At 34.6% G+C, this 12,240-nt stretch overlaps 1 protein-coding gene across 14 annotated transcripts in view; it reads right to left on the reverse strand.

Moving 5' to 3' along the window:
• TSGA10 (testis specific 10) overlaps positions 1 to 12,240 on the reverse strand; it is a 101,630-nt gene that overhangs the window by 40,121 nt on the left and 49,269 nt on the right. For 13 of the 14 annotated variants that reach the window (XM_068564202.1, XM_068564201.1, XM_068564197.1 and 10 more), the window contains 2 exons: positions 3,477 to 3,592; positions 636 to 790 (listed from right to left, as the gene is read on the reverse strand). In XM_068564202.1, the coding sequence (XP_068420303.1) occupies positions 636 to 790; positions 3,477 to 3,592 (271 nt within the window). Of the gene's footprint in view, positions 1 to 635; positions 791 to 3,476; positions 3,616 to 12,240 lie in introns of all 14 variants that reach the window. The other variant, XM_068564194.1, reaches the window with a different exon arrangement.

The raw sequence follows: 12,240 nt of genomic DNA on the forward strand, positions 1-12,240 counted from the left end.
TTAGAGAGGGGAAAGACCTTATGCCAGTGATGCTGCCTTTGCTTAAGATATTTGTGGAAAACAGTTTAGGAATTGCCTTCAGAATCAGTTTATGAGCTAGAAAAGGGGGTCAATATTTCCCTGCCTTTTTGAGAACACCTTTTTGTTGTTGTTGTTGTTGTTTGAACAACAGAAATGTGGGATAAATCTTATCATCTAACTTTATTCACCAGTTCCATGTGATTCACTCTCAAGGCTAAGGATGATGTAACAACATGCCCCCAGTGCTGAATACAATTACAAAGGTGGTTTTAATGAAATACACATATTGCCTCCCAAGGTGGCTACCTGAGAACATAAGTTCTGCTGTGCTTTTAAAAAGAAATCAGTCTCACTGCTTTTTTTTTATTATGCTTTACATTTTGATATTTGAATTAGTTATTATTAGTGAATGTTGATCATAAATTGATGACAGAAAAATCTATTTAAAAATATTAGCTAGTGAATTTGAACACATATTTCCTAAGACTATCTTGAAATATTTCAAAATCAGATTTTAAAGTTTTAGCTCTCTAGGAAAAAATTGAGAAAATCCTATTATTTTATTCAGATTCTAGTTCAAACATTTCTTTTAAACCACGGTTGTCAGAACATACTTTCATTGCCAAACTCTCTCCAAGGGATGCAATATTCTCAGATTTTTTATCCAAACATGCTTGCAGGCATTCCTTTTCTTTAGCCAGATCATTGAGGGTTGCACCGAGAATGCTGATTTCTTCTCGCTGGGCAATACTTTGTCTTGTAAAATTATCTAAATGTGTAATCATAAAGGCATTGTTTTAATCAAGATAAATTTTTTTCCAGTTCAAGCAGAGTGAAATACTTTTCAAAGTTAATTCTCCTATATTATATTCAATGACTAAATATAAAGTACTGTATCCCAAATAAATAATGGCTTTTGCTGTTAGTGATTAAAAATGAAGGTTAATCATGAAATTCTAAATGACATAAATGTAAAAGCACAATTAACACATTTGAGTTAGAACAGCAAAGGATATATGTGGAATCTAGAAAAATGGTACAGATGAACCGGTTTGCAAGGAAGAAATAGAGACACAGATGTAAAGAACAAACATATGGACACCCAGGGGGGAAAGAGGTGCGAGGGGAGGTGGTGGGACGAAGTGGGAGATTGGGATTGACATATACACACTAATATGTATAAAATAGATAACTAATAAGAATCTGCTGTATAAAAAAATAAATTAAATAAATTTTAAAAAAACATAACGGAAAAGAATATGATAAAGAATGTATATATATATGTATAACTGAATCACTTTGCTGTACAGCAGAAATTAACACAACATTGGAAATCAACTATACTTCAATAAAGTATATTTTTTAAAAAAAGAACAGCAAAGGAAAGTTCCTTATAACAAGTTCTCAAAGTAGAACGTGTGGTGGGGTAGGGGAGGGTGTGTGGATGAAGCACGTGGACTATCAATTTTCCCCCCTCTAATTTCACCTCCCTCTAGCTTAGAATCACTGTTGGATGTAAGCTGGTAACTAACAGATCTTAATAAAATATCCAATTAAGTCATCTTCAGAGTCAAATATCTTCTAGTATTTTGGTTTTTCTAAAGTAGTGTTATAAAAATTCCTAGAAAAAAAATCATCCCAGGAAGTCTGATTTGATTTGTAAGAACGCTGGCAAGCCAATGTCACTGTTGAAGGACTGAAAGATGGTGTAGAATAGTGGTTTCTAAATTGTGGTTTCTCAACCAGCACCATTGGCAGCACCTGGGAACTTGTAAGAAATACAAATTCTTAGGTCCCATCCTAGACCTACTGAATTAGAAATTCTGAGTGGGCAGACCAATTTATGTTTTAACAAGCACCCCTCCCAAGTGACTCTAATGCACAATAAAGTTTGAGAACCACTTTAGGAAACTGGTAAGGATACAAAAGCCCTGGGCGTATCCTACTTCGAGGAGCCTAGCTCAGTGAGCTTTAGCTCTCCAGGTAAAGACTGAAGTTTGAGAACCACTGGTCTAGAGCTCTACCAAGGAAGCTCTGTGTGACTAGACCTCTGCTAGACCCCCGCCAAGGGCCACCCAGTGCAGCACTAAGAGACGTAATCCCATATGCCAAGAGGGTGATTTATATAATACATCACATCCCTTTTCCAGGCAAACCACATGTTTTGGATGTTCTGTTATCTGAGTTCATTCCCATTGGCATAAAATAAACTCTAAAACAGCTAGTATCTCCTAGCTTAAAAAAATCCTCAACCCCACATCCCACTTAAGCTACCACCCCATTTTTCTACTACTCTTAATAGCCAAACTTCTTAAGACTTCTATTCTCTCCTGTCTCTACCTCCTCACTTCCCAATCATTCGTCAACCTACTCGACCTTCCACATCTAACACTATAATTCAAACTTTCTGGGGGGTCAGTGCTACCAAAACCTCCAATGTGCCAATCCAATCAATGTTTTTTCATTCTCATCTTATTTTGCTTCTTGAAAGTATCTGACAATTGACCATATCCTCCTTTTTAAAACATGTTGCTCTCTTGCTTCCCAAAATGACACTCACTTCTGGGTTTTCTTCCTGTGTCTTTGGCTTCTTCTTACTCAGTCCTGGATCCTCTTCTCCTCATTCTCTATATTTCCCCTAGGTGATTTCATGGTTTTAAAATATCATTTATATGCTGATGTGTCCCAAATGTATATCTTTAGCTTAGATTTCTCATCTGAGATATAAACTTATCTATTTACCTGCTTACCCTACATTTTTACTTGAACTTAAAATATCCAGAAATGAGTTCTTCAATCTTCCCCTTTATTTTCTTTTAATACTTCCTGTCTCAATAAAAAGCACCTCCACCCACCTAACTGCTTATGTCAGATATTTTTGAACTGCATAATAGCAAATCTTAAAAATATTTATTCAGTTTTAAAATGGGCTCTTTTCTAGTCCTGACCAAAATTTTACTTTAAAGTTATAAGAAGATTAAGTTATGACCATATTTTCATAAAGATCACTGGTAAGAAACAATAATAGGAGACTTTATAAAAATAATTTTCTCTATAAACTCAAGTGATACTATAGATATAGCCAAATATATGTACACTTTCCACCAAAAATAGTATATATGTAATATATTTCATTACAACAGCTATGGGCATGACACATAATACAAAAACTTATAAATTCAAAATTGATCATCATAAATTTACAAAGTATTGCTGCTTTGTTTAGCTATTTCTTCATTGAAAAATATGAAGCTATGTCTAAGTATTTATGGTCCTAAATTTAAGTAAAAATTTTTATTATCAAAGAAAAATATATTTCCCATGATTTCTGACTAAAAAACTTTAATTTAAGGGCATATTTCTAAGTTTATCTATGTTATAACTGAAGAGAAGAAAACTTTCTTTTAAACCAGACTTTAAAGAAAAGTAACATCAGGAAAAAAAAAAAAACTCACCAATTTTTTCATCCAAGCACATAATTTTCTCCTGAGTAAGCTGTAGCTCATATTTTTTCTTAGCAAGGTGTCGTTGAGTATCAGAAAGATCTTTTTCTGTGTTTTCATATAAAAGTCTGTAAACATTTTAATAATAAAACTAATTCTGAAATTTTGTTTTATCAACTTTTTAGTGTATTTAAATCTAAAAACTTTTAAGAATACTAAAGTACATTTTTTTCTTCTTAGTATTTTCATTATAAAAACACATTATAGGAGGTTTGAAATATAAAGGATAAAAAGGGATCCTCAATCCACCACTCCAACATAATCAACTATTAGCATTTTGGTGTTCATTAGTTTGTATTTTTTTGGCTACACATATTTTAAAGTTACCATATTCTAAATTCAAAACTGAATCCTGATTTTTTTTCCACCTACACTTAATCTTTAATATTTTTTAATCTTATTATTCAGCCCTCCAAATTATCATTTTCTGGCTGAAAAACCTTATATGAGCAGTAACCATTTACTTAAGTACTCCCCTAATATTAGACATTTAGGTTCATTTCAGGTTTTCACTATTATAAATAAATCTGTAATGAATAGCATTTCATTGAGTCCACAAACATTTATTAAGTGTCTAGTATGTACCAGGCACTAGGTGTTGAGGAAGCTATGGTGAACTAGGTGGGCAGTGGCCCTGGTCTCATGGAGTTCACAGTCAATAAACAAATATTAATAAGTAAACAGACTATAATTTCTGGAAATACGGAAGCTAGATAATCTGAAAGTCCTCTCACCACAAAACACTTACACATACTAAATATGATGTAAGAAGCATCCTTTTAAATGTACAGCAAAACTGAAAAGGATTTGTAAGGGAAGTTCCCTGGAGCCAAATCAGAGCAATAAGACAATGAACTGATGTTATGTTGGATACAGTTGGGGTTTGCCTGTCTCTGTGGCCTAGAGTCTTGCCTTTTAACTCAGAAACAGAAGATGAGGCCACAGAGATGGCTGCAACACAAGTATTAGAACTAAGGTCCAGGAATTCCCTGGTGGTCCAGTGGTTAGGACTCTGTGTTCTCACTGCTGAGGGCCCAGGTTTGATCCCTGGTTGGGGAATTAAGATCCCACAAGCCATGTGGCATGGCCAAAAAAGAAAAAAATAAAAAAGAATTAAGATCCTCTACCATAAGGCCACTAAGGGCTACACTATTTTTTTTTTTTCATATTATTTTACACGCTTGAAGACTTCTTTTTTTTTAAAGAGCTCCTGACTTATTTATTTATTTACTTTATTATTTTTTTTGGCTGTGTTGGGTCTTCGTTTCTATGCGAGGGCTTTCTCTAGTTGTGGCAAGCGGGGGCCACTCTTCATCGCGGTGTGCAGGCCTCTCACTGTTACGGCCTCTCTTGTTGTGGAGCATGGGCTCCAGACATGCAGGCTCAGTAGTTGTGGCTCACGGGCCTAGTTGCTCCGCAGCATGTGGGATCTTCCCAGACCAGGGCTCAAACCTGTGTCCCCTGCATTAGCAGGCAGATTCTCAACCACTGCGCCACCAGGGAAGCCCAAGGGCTACACTATTACTGGAGGGGACAGACTAGAAGAAATCAGCTTGCCAAACATTGCTAGGGCCAGGGTAATAAAAATAACTAAAAGTCTTCATTGGGAATTCTCAATCTCAAGATAAGAAATCAAAATAAAATCTGGTTCCAGGATGGTCATATAATCTAGAACACTCAGTGGAAATAAAAGTTCTCTGGAGGGACATGCCCTCAACTCAGGCACAAACTAAACCTCAGACACAGGTCTGTTGAAAATGAGCTCACAATTCAATCTTAAAAACACATTAAGAAACAACCCAAACTTAGTGGGAGTCAAAAGACACACAAACTAAATTAAATCCCAAAGAACTTCAGATTATAGCATTATTAAATAGCAATTAAAAATAGTTTTAAATACTAAGACATAACATAAGTAATAGAATACACAATGAAAAGAAAAAAGAACCAGCAGATTTTTAAAAGAACCAAAGAGAACTGCAGGAAATTAAACTAAAGTCACTGAAATAAAACTTTTAGAAGGACAACATCAAATGACAAGTTTAAGAACAAAATAGACACAGCTAAAGAGACAATTAGTAAGATAGAAAGAAAAATTTTAAAAAGCCAGATCAGAGGAAATTACTTATAATAGAACACAGAAAAAAAGATAGAAAAAATACAAAAGAAAGTTTAAGAGACATAAAGAACAGAATGAGAAGGTCCAATATTCACCTAATAAAAATTCCACGAGAAAATAAACATAATATTCAAAGAAACAATGTCTCATATAATACATGAAATCTTAAACTAAAGAAACATCAATGAAAAACATAAACAGCAACTTTGAGGGAATGTAAATCATGGGTAGAGCCAAAAAAAAAATCTGTATCTATTAAGACAATTATAAATGGAGGAGGGTAAAAGTATTTAAAGGGACACAAGATTTCTACATTTAAACTGATAAAATGTGACACCAGTAGGCTGTGTTGAGTTATGTGTGTATAATGTAATACCTAGAGCAACCAATGAAAACATCTACATAGAGATACTCAAAAGTATTAAAGATAGATCCAAATGGAATTCTTAAAAATGTTCAAGTAACCCACAGAAAGGTAGGAAAAAGAAAACAGAGATAAGAAAAACAAAGGGAAGAAACAAACAAAAAAACAAATAAAACAGGAGACTTGAGCCCTAACATATAATAATTACATTAAATACATAAGGTCTACCTTATTTATGTTAGCTAAGCACTAGAAACAATCAAAATGTCCCTCAGTAGATGAATGGCTAAATTGTGGTACATCCATACCATGGAATACAATGATAAAAGTACATAAAACTATACATACACATTGAACTAGTGACAATTTCTGCTTTTGATATTGTACTATAGTTATATAAAATGTAATAGCTGTGAGAAACTGGGTGAAGGAATCTCTCTGTATTTTTGCAACCTCCTTCCACCCTAAATTATTTTAAATTTAAGAAGTAAAACAAATTCTCAAATCCAAGCTGCACAGCTAAACTAAATAAATAAAAATATCAGGGTGGGAATTAGGAATCACTATTTTTTTTAAAGTTCCTTATTTGATTCCAATATGCAGCCAAGGTTGTTAAGGAGTGCCTCCTACTGCTGCTTCACCCAGGGGAGCAAAAGGTGAAAAACCGACAAAGCAGATGTTATGTAAGACAAAATGTTATTGCAATTTTATGGTGTCTCTCCCATCTTAGTACTCTTCCATCCCCCATAGTGTGAACTCAATGAGGCTGTTCCCCCCAAAGCACTGTATGACATAATAACTTATATCTCGATGGAAAAATGTGCTCACAGACCAAAATGATAAGACATTTGAAAAGACAAGTCATTTCAAAAGAAACAAAATATACTGATTACAGAATCCAGCAATACCAGATATATTAGAAGAAATAGATCAAAAATTTTTAATTAGACTAATAAACATATTAAAAGAAAGAGAAAGATATCAGCAATATGAAAAAAGAACAAAGGGGAGAAACAGATGTGACAAGTATGAGAAATGTAGTAGATGAAATTAAAAGGAAAAAAAAAAAAGATGGTGTAAATAGCAGAATGAATATAGCTGATCAATGAGTTAGCAAACTGAAAGACCAAATTGAGGATATTTCTCAGAATGAAGTATAAAAGGACAAATAAATTGAAAACATGAGATGAAAAGTTAGAAGACTTACCAAACCTGACTTTAAGACTTACTATAGTAACCATAATAGAGAGCCCAGAAATAGGCTCACATTTATTCAGTCAATTAATTTTCAACGAAAAGCAATACAATGGGGAAAAGAAACAATTGGTATTGGAACAAGTGAATTGCCATGTGGGGAAAAAAATGAATCTTGACCCCTACATCACATCACATACAAAAGACATAATATAAAAGCTAAAACTATCAATATAATGCTTTTGAGAGAAATCACAAACATATACATAAAAAGTTTTAACCAATTTTAGTAAATCAAATCCAAGAATATAGAAAAACTATAATACATCATGTCCAAGTGGAGTTAACTCAGGAATGCAAGGTTGGTTTACAATCTAAAATTATTTAATGTTATTCACCATATTAACACCCTAAAAAAAAAAGAGAAAAAAGCCATATGACCAGATTAATAGATGCAACATAGACATTTGACAAAATTCAATATCCACTCTTCATATGAACTCTCAGCAAATTAGGAATAGAACTTTTTCAATCTGATAATAGGCACCTACAAAGAGCCTACAGCAAACATCACAATGGTGAACGGTTGAATGCTTTCCTACTAAGATTAAGAATAAAACAAGGATGGCTGTTCTCATCCTTCTATTCAACATTATACTAGAGGTTCTAGCCAGAGAAAGAAGGCAAGAAAAAGAAACAGGCATTCAGACTGGAAAAGAAGAAGCAAAACTCTCTATTCACAGACAACATGATAATCTATGTAGAAAACCCTACTGAATCTACCAAAAAAAAACTATCTTAACAAGTGAGTTTTAGCAAGATTGCAAAATACAAGAGCAGTACACAAAAATCAATTTTGTTTCTTACACAGGTATACCTCATTTTATTGCATTTTGCTTTACTGCACTTTGCAGATATTGCTTTTTTTTTTTTTTTTTTTTTTTACAAATTGAAGGTTTGTGCCAACCCTGCATCATACAAATCTATTAACACCATTTTTCTAACAGTGTTTGCTCACTTCATGTCTCTGTGTCACATCTTGGTAATTTTCAAAATATTTCAAACCCTCCACCAGCAAAAAGATTGACTTGCTAAAGGCTCAAATGATAGTTAGCATTTTTTTAGCAATAAAGTCTTTTTATTTTATTTATTTATTTATTTTTGGCTGCGTTGGGTCTTCATTGCTGTGCACAGGCTTCCTCTAGTTGCGGCGAGTGGGGGCTACTCTTTGTTGCAATACATGGGCTTCTCATTGCAGTGGCTTCTCTTGTTGTGGAGCACGGGCTCTAGGCACACGGGCTTCAGTAGTTGCAGCATGCGGGCTCAGTAGTTGTGGCTCACGGGCTCTAGATCGCAGGCTCAGTAGTTGTGGCGCATGGGCTTAGGTGCTCCACGGCATGTGGGATCTTCCCAGACCAGGGCTTGAACCCATGTCTCCTTCATTGGCAGGCAGATTCTTAACCACTGTGCCACCAGGGAAGTCCAATACAGTCTTTTTAAATTGAGGTGTGTACACTGTTTTTTAGACATAATGCTATTGCACACTTAAGAGACTACAGTATAGTGTAAACATAACTTTTATATGTACTCAGAAGCCAAACAATTTGTGTGACTTGCTTTATTGTGATATTTGCTTTTGTGGTGGTCTGGAACAGAACATGCAATATTTCCAAGGTCTGCTTGTACTAGCAAAAAAACAATAGGAAACTGAAATTTAAAAAGCATTTATAGGGCTTCCCTGGTGGCGCAGTGGTTGAGAATCTGCCTGCTAATGCAGGGGACACGGGTTCGAGCCCTGGTCTGGGAAGATCCCACATGCCGCGGAGCAACTAAGCCCATGAGCCACAATTACTGAGCCTGCACGTCTGGAGCCTGTGCTCCGCAACAAGAGAGGCCGCGATAGTGAGAGGCCCGCGCACCGCAATGAAGAGTGGCCCCTGCTCGCCGCAACTATAGAAAGCCCTTGCACAGAAACGAAGACCCAACACAGCTAAAAATAAAATAAATAAATTTATTTAAAAAAAAAAGCATTTATAATAGCATAAAGAATGTGAAATACTTAGGTATAAATATGACAAAGGGTGTACAAGATTTGTACACTGAAAAAATATAAAACACTGTTGAGAGAAATTTTAAAAGATCTAAATAAATGGAGAGAGATTTTTCTGTTTATGGATCAAAGGCTCAATATTGTTCATAGTTAATTTTCCAAAATTGATCTATAGATTCCACATAATTCTAAGCAAAATCCCAATAATAATTTATGTATGTTGACAAGACGATCCTAAAATTTATATGAAAATGTGAAGGACCTAGGACAGCCAAAACAACTTTGAACATGAACTAAGTTGGAGGACTTAACAGTACTTGATTTCAAGACTAATTATGCAGCTTCAATTATCAAGGCAGTGATACTAGCATAAAGATGGAAAAATAGATCGATGGAATAGAGTCCAGAAACAGACTCACATATATGGTCAACCAATTTTTTCACTAAGATGCCAAGGCAATTCAGTGGGTGAATGGATAATCTTAACAAATAACCAATGGATACCCATATACAAAAAACAAACAAAAAAACTACCTTTACTTTTATCTCATACTTTACACAAAAATTAATTCAAAAAGGACTACAGACCTTACATTTATGTAAGAGCTAGAACTATAAAACTGCTAGAAACAAACACAGCAAAAATTTTTAGTGACCTTAGGTTTGGCAACGATTTCTTAAATAGAACACAAAAAGCATGATATAAATGAAAAATAATTTCAATTGTGCTTCATCAAAATTTAAAGTCTTTGCTCATCAAAAGACACTGATAACAAAATAAAAAGGCAAGCTCTATACTGGGGCAAGATATCTGCAAAACATGTATCTGACAAAAAATTTGTATCTAGACCCTATAAAGGACTTTTATAAGTTAATGATAAAGAGATAAACAAACCAATAAAAAATGGGCAAATACTTGAACAGATATTTCACTAAAGAAGATATATGAATGGCAAATAAGTAAATGAACAGATAATCAATATCACTGATCATTAGGGAAAAGCAAATTAAAACTACACTAAGATACTACACACCTACTAGTATAACTAAAGTAAAAAGACAGATGATATCAAGTGTTGATCAGGATACAAAGCAACTGGCACTCTCATGCACGCCTGGTGGGAATATAAAATGGTAAAACAATTTTGGAAAACAGTTTGGCTGCTCTGGAAGCTATCAGGGGAACCACCACTGTGTCCTTGGGTTATAGGATCAGGGCAGCAAGGATTTACAGTGGTACTTATCTGGCTTTTGGTGGAGAGCTGCCCTTGACGATGGAGACGACATTCTGTGCACTATACCTGACTGTTATAAGATCCTACCTGATAACTCTCATTCAGTATGCATCTGGGGAAAAAAGTACCAATGCCTGCAGAATGGCATAGTAAATCAACAGTAATAAAGTATTTTAAAATATAGTTAAATTCTACTGTAGTCCAAGAAGAATCCCTTTAAATGCCCTGACGGACTATTTTCTTAGCTTTCTTCTTGTAAAACACTTTTAAAATGCATGCTAATCATACTGCTCAATATCAAAAAAACAAACAACACAATCAAAAAATGGGAAGATCTAAATACACACTTCTCCAAAGACATACAGATGGACAACAGGAACATTAAAAGATGCTCAACATCGCTAACTATTAAAGAAATGCAAATCAAAACTACAATGAGGTATCACCTCACACCAGTCAGAATGGCCATCATCAAAAAGTCTACAAATAATTAATGCTGGAGAGGGTGTGGAGAAAGAGGAACCCTCCTACACTGTTGGTGGGAATGTAAATTGGTATAGCCACTATGGAAAACAGCATGGAGGTTCCTTAAAAAACTAAAAATAGAGCTACAGTATGATACTGAAATCCTACTCCTGGGCATATATCTGTAGAAAACCATACTTTGAAAAGATACATGTACCCCAATGATCACTGGTGCACTCTTTACAATAGCCAAGACATGGAAGCAACCTAATTGTCCATCGACAGATGAATGGAAAAAGAAGATGTGGTACATATATACAATGGAATACTACTCAGCCATAAAAAAGAATGAAATAATGCCATTTGCAGCAGCATAGATGGACCTAGAGATCAGCATATTAAGTGAAGTAAGCCAGACAGAGAAAGACAAATATCATATGATGTCGTTTGTATGTGGAATCTAAAAAAAAATGATACAAATGAACTTATTTACAAAACAGAAAGAGATTCACAGACATAGAAAACAAACTTATGGTTACCAAAGGGGAAAGAGGGGTGGGAGAAAGGATAAATCAGGAGGTTGGGATTAACATATACACACTACTATGTATAAAATAGATAACCAACAAGGATGTACTGTATAGCACAGGGTACTATACTCAATATTTTGTAATAACCTATAAGGGAAAAGAATCTGAAAAGGAATATATATATGTATATGTATATAACTGAATCACTGTGCTGTACACCTGAAACTAACACAATACTGTAAATCAACTCCATTAAAAAGTTCTTTAAAAAATGGACGCTAATATAAGGGCCATAAATGTATTACAATAATAAATATATCAATGCATATGATAATGAATGAGTCCAGAAAAGACAAGCGGAGGATGTGGCAAAACCTTCCGGTGTACACTGTGGCCGTCCTTATCCTGTTAAACTGCACTGCAGCCACATGTCTTCCCAAATAGCCATAAGACCCCTGCACAACACAAGAATATACCTAATAAGAAAAAGGAAAATGGAAAACTACATTCATAATCAGAAGTTCTCAAATCAGACCTTTAAATCACTGACCAATAAACCCACACCGAAAACAGACATTCAAGAAATAGAAACTTTAGAAGTAAAGCTGGTAGCTTCTTTTACAGACTCTTCTAACTCCAATATGAGAAAACAGGCACTCAGAAAACTCATTCAAGATATGTTTAGGAGTTGCTTTTACCAAAGCCCAAAGGGACTTTGGTTAAGCTATCTAACATGGTTTTTAATCAAATGCCTATTGT

The sequence above is a fragment of the Eschrichtius robustus genome, chromosome 15, assembly GCF_028021215.1.
Source record: "Eschrichtius robustus isolate mEscRob2 chromosome 15, mEscRob2.pri, whole genome shotgun sequence".
In the NCBI taxonomy this organism is placed as follows: Eukaryota; Metazoa; Chordata; class Mammalia; order Artiodactyla; family Eschrichtiidae; genus Eschrichtius; species Eschrichtius robustus.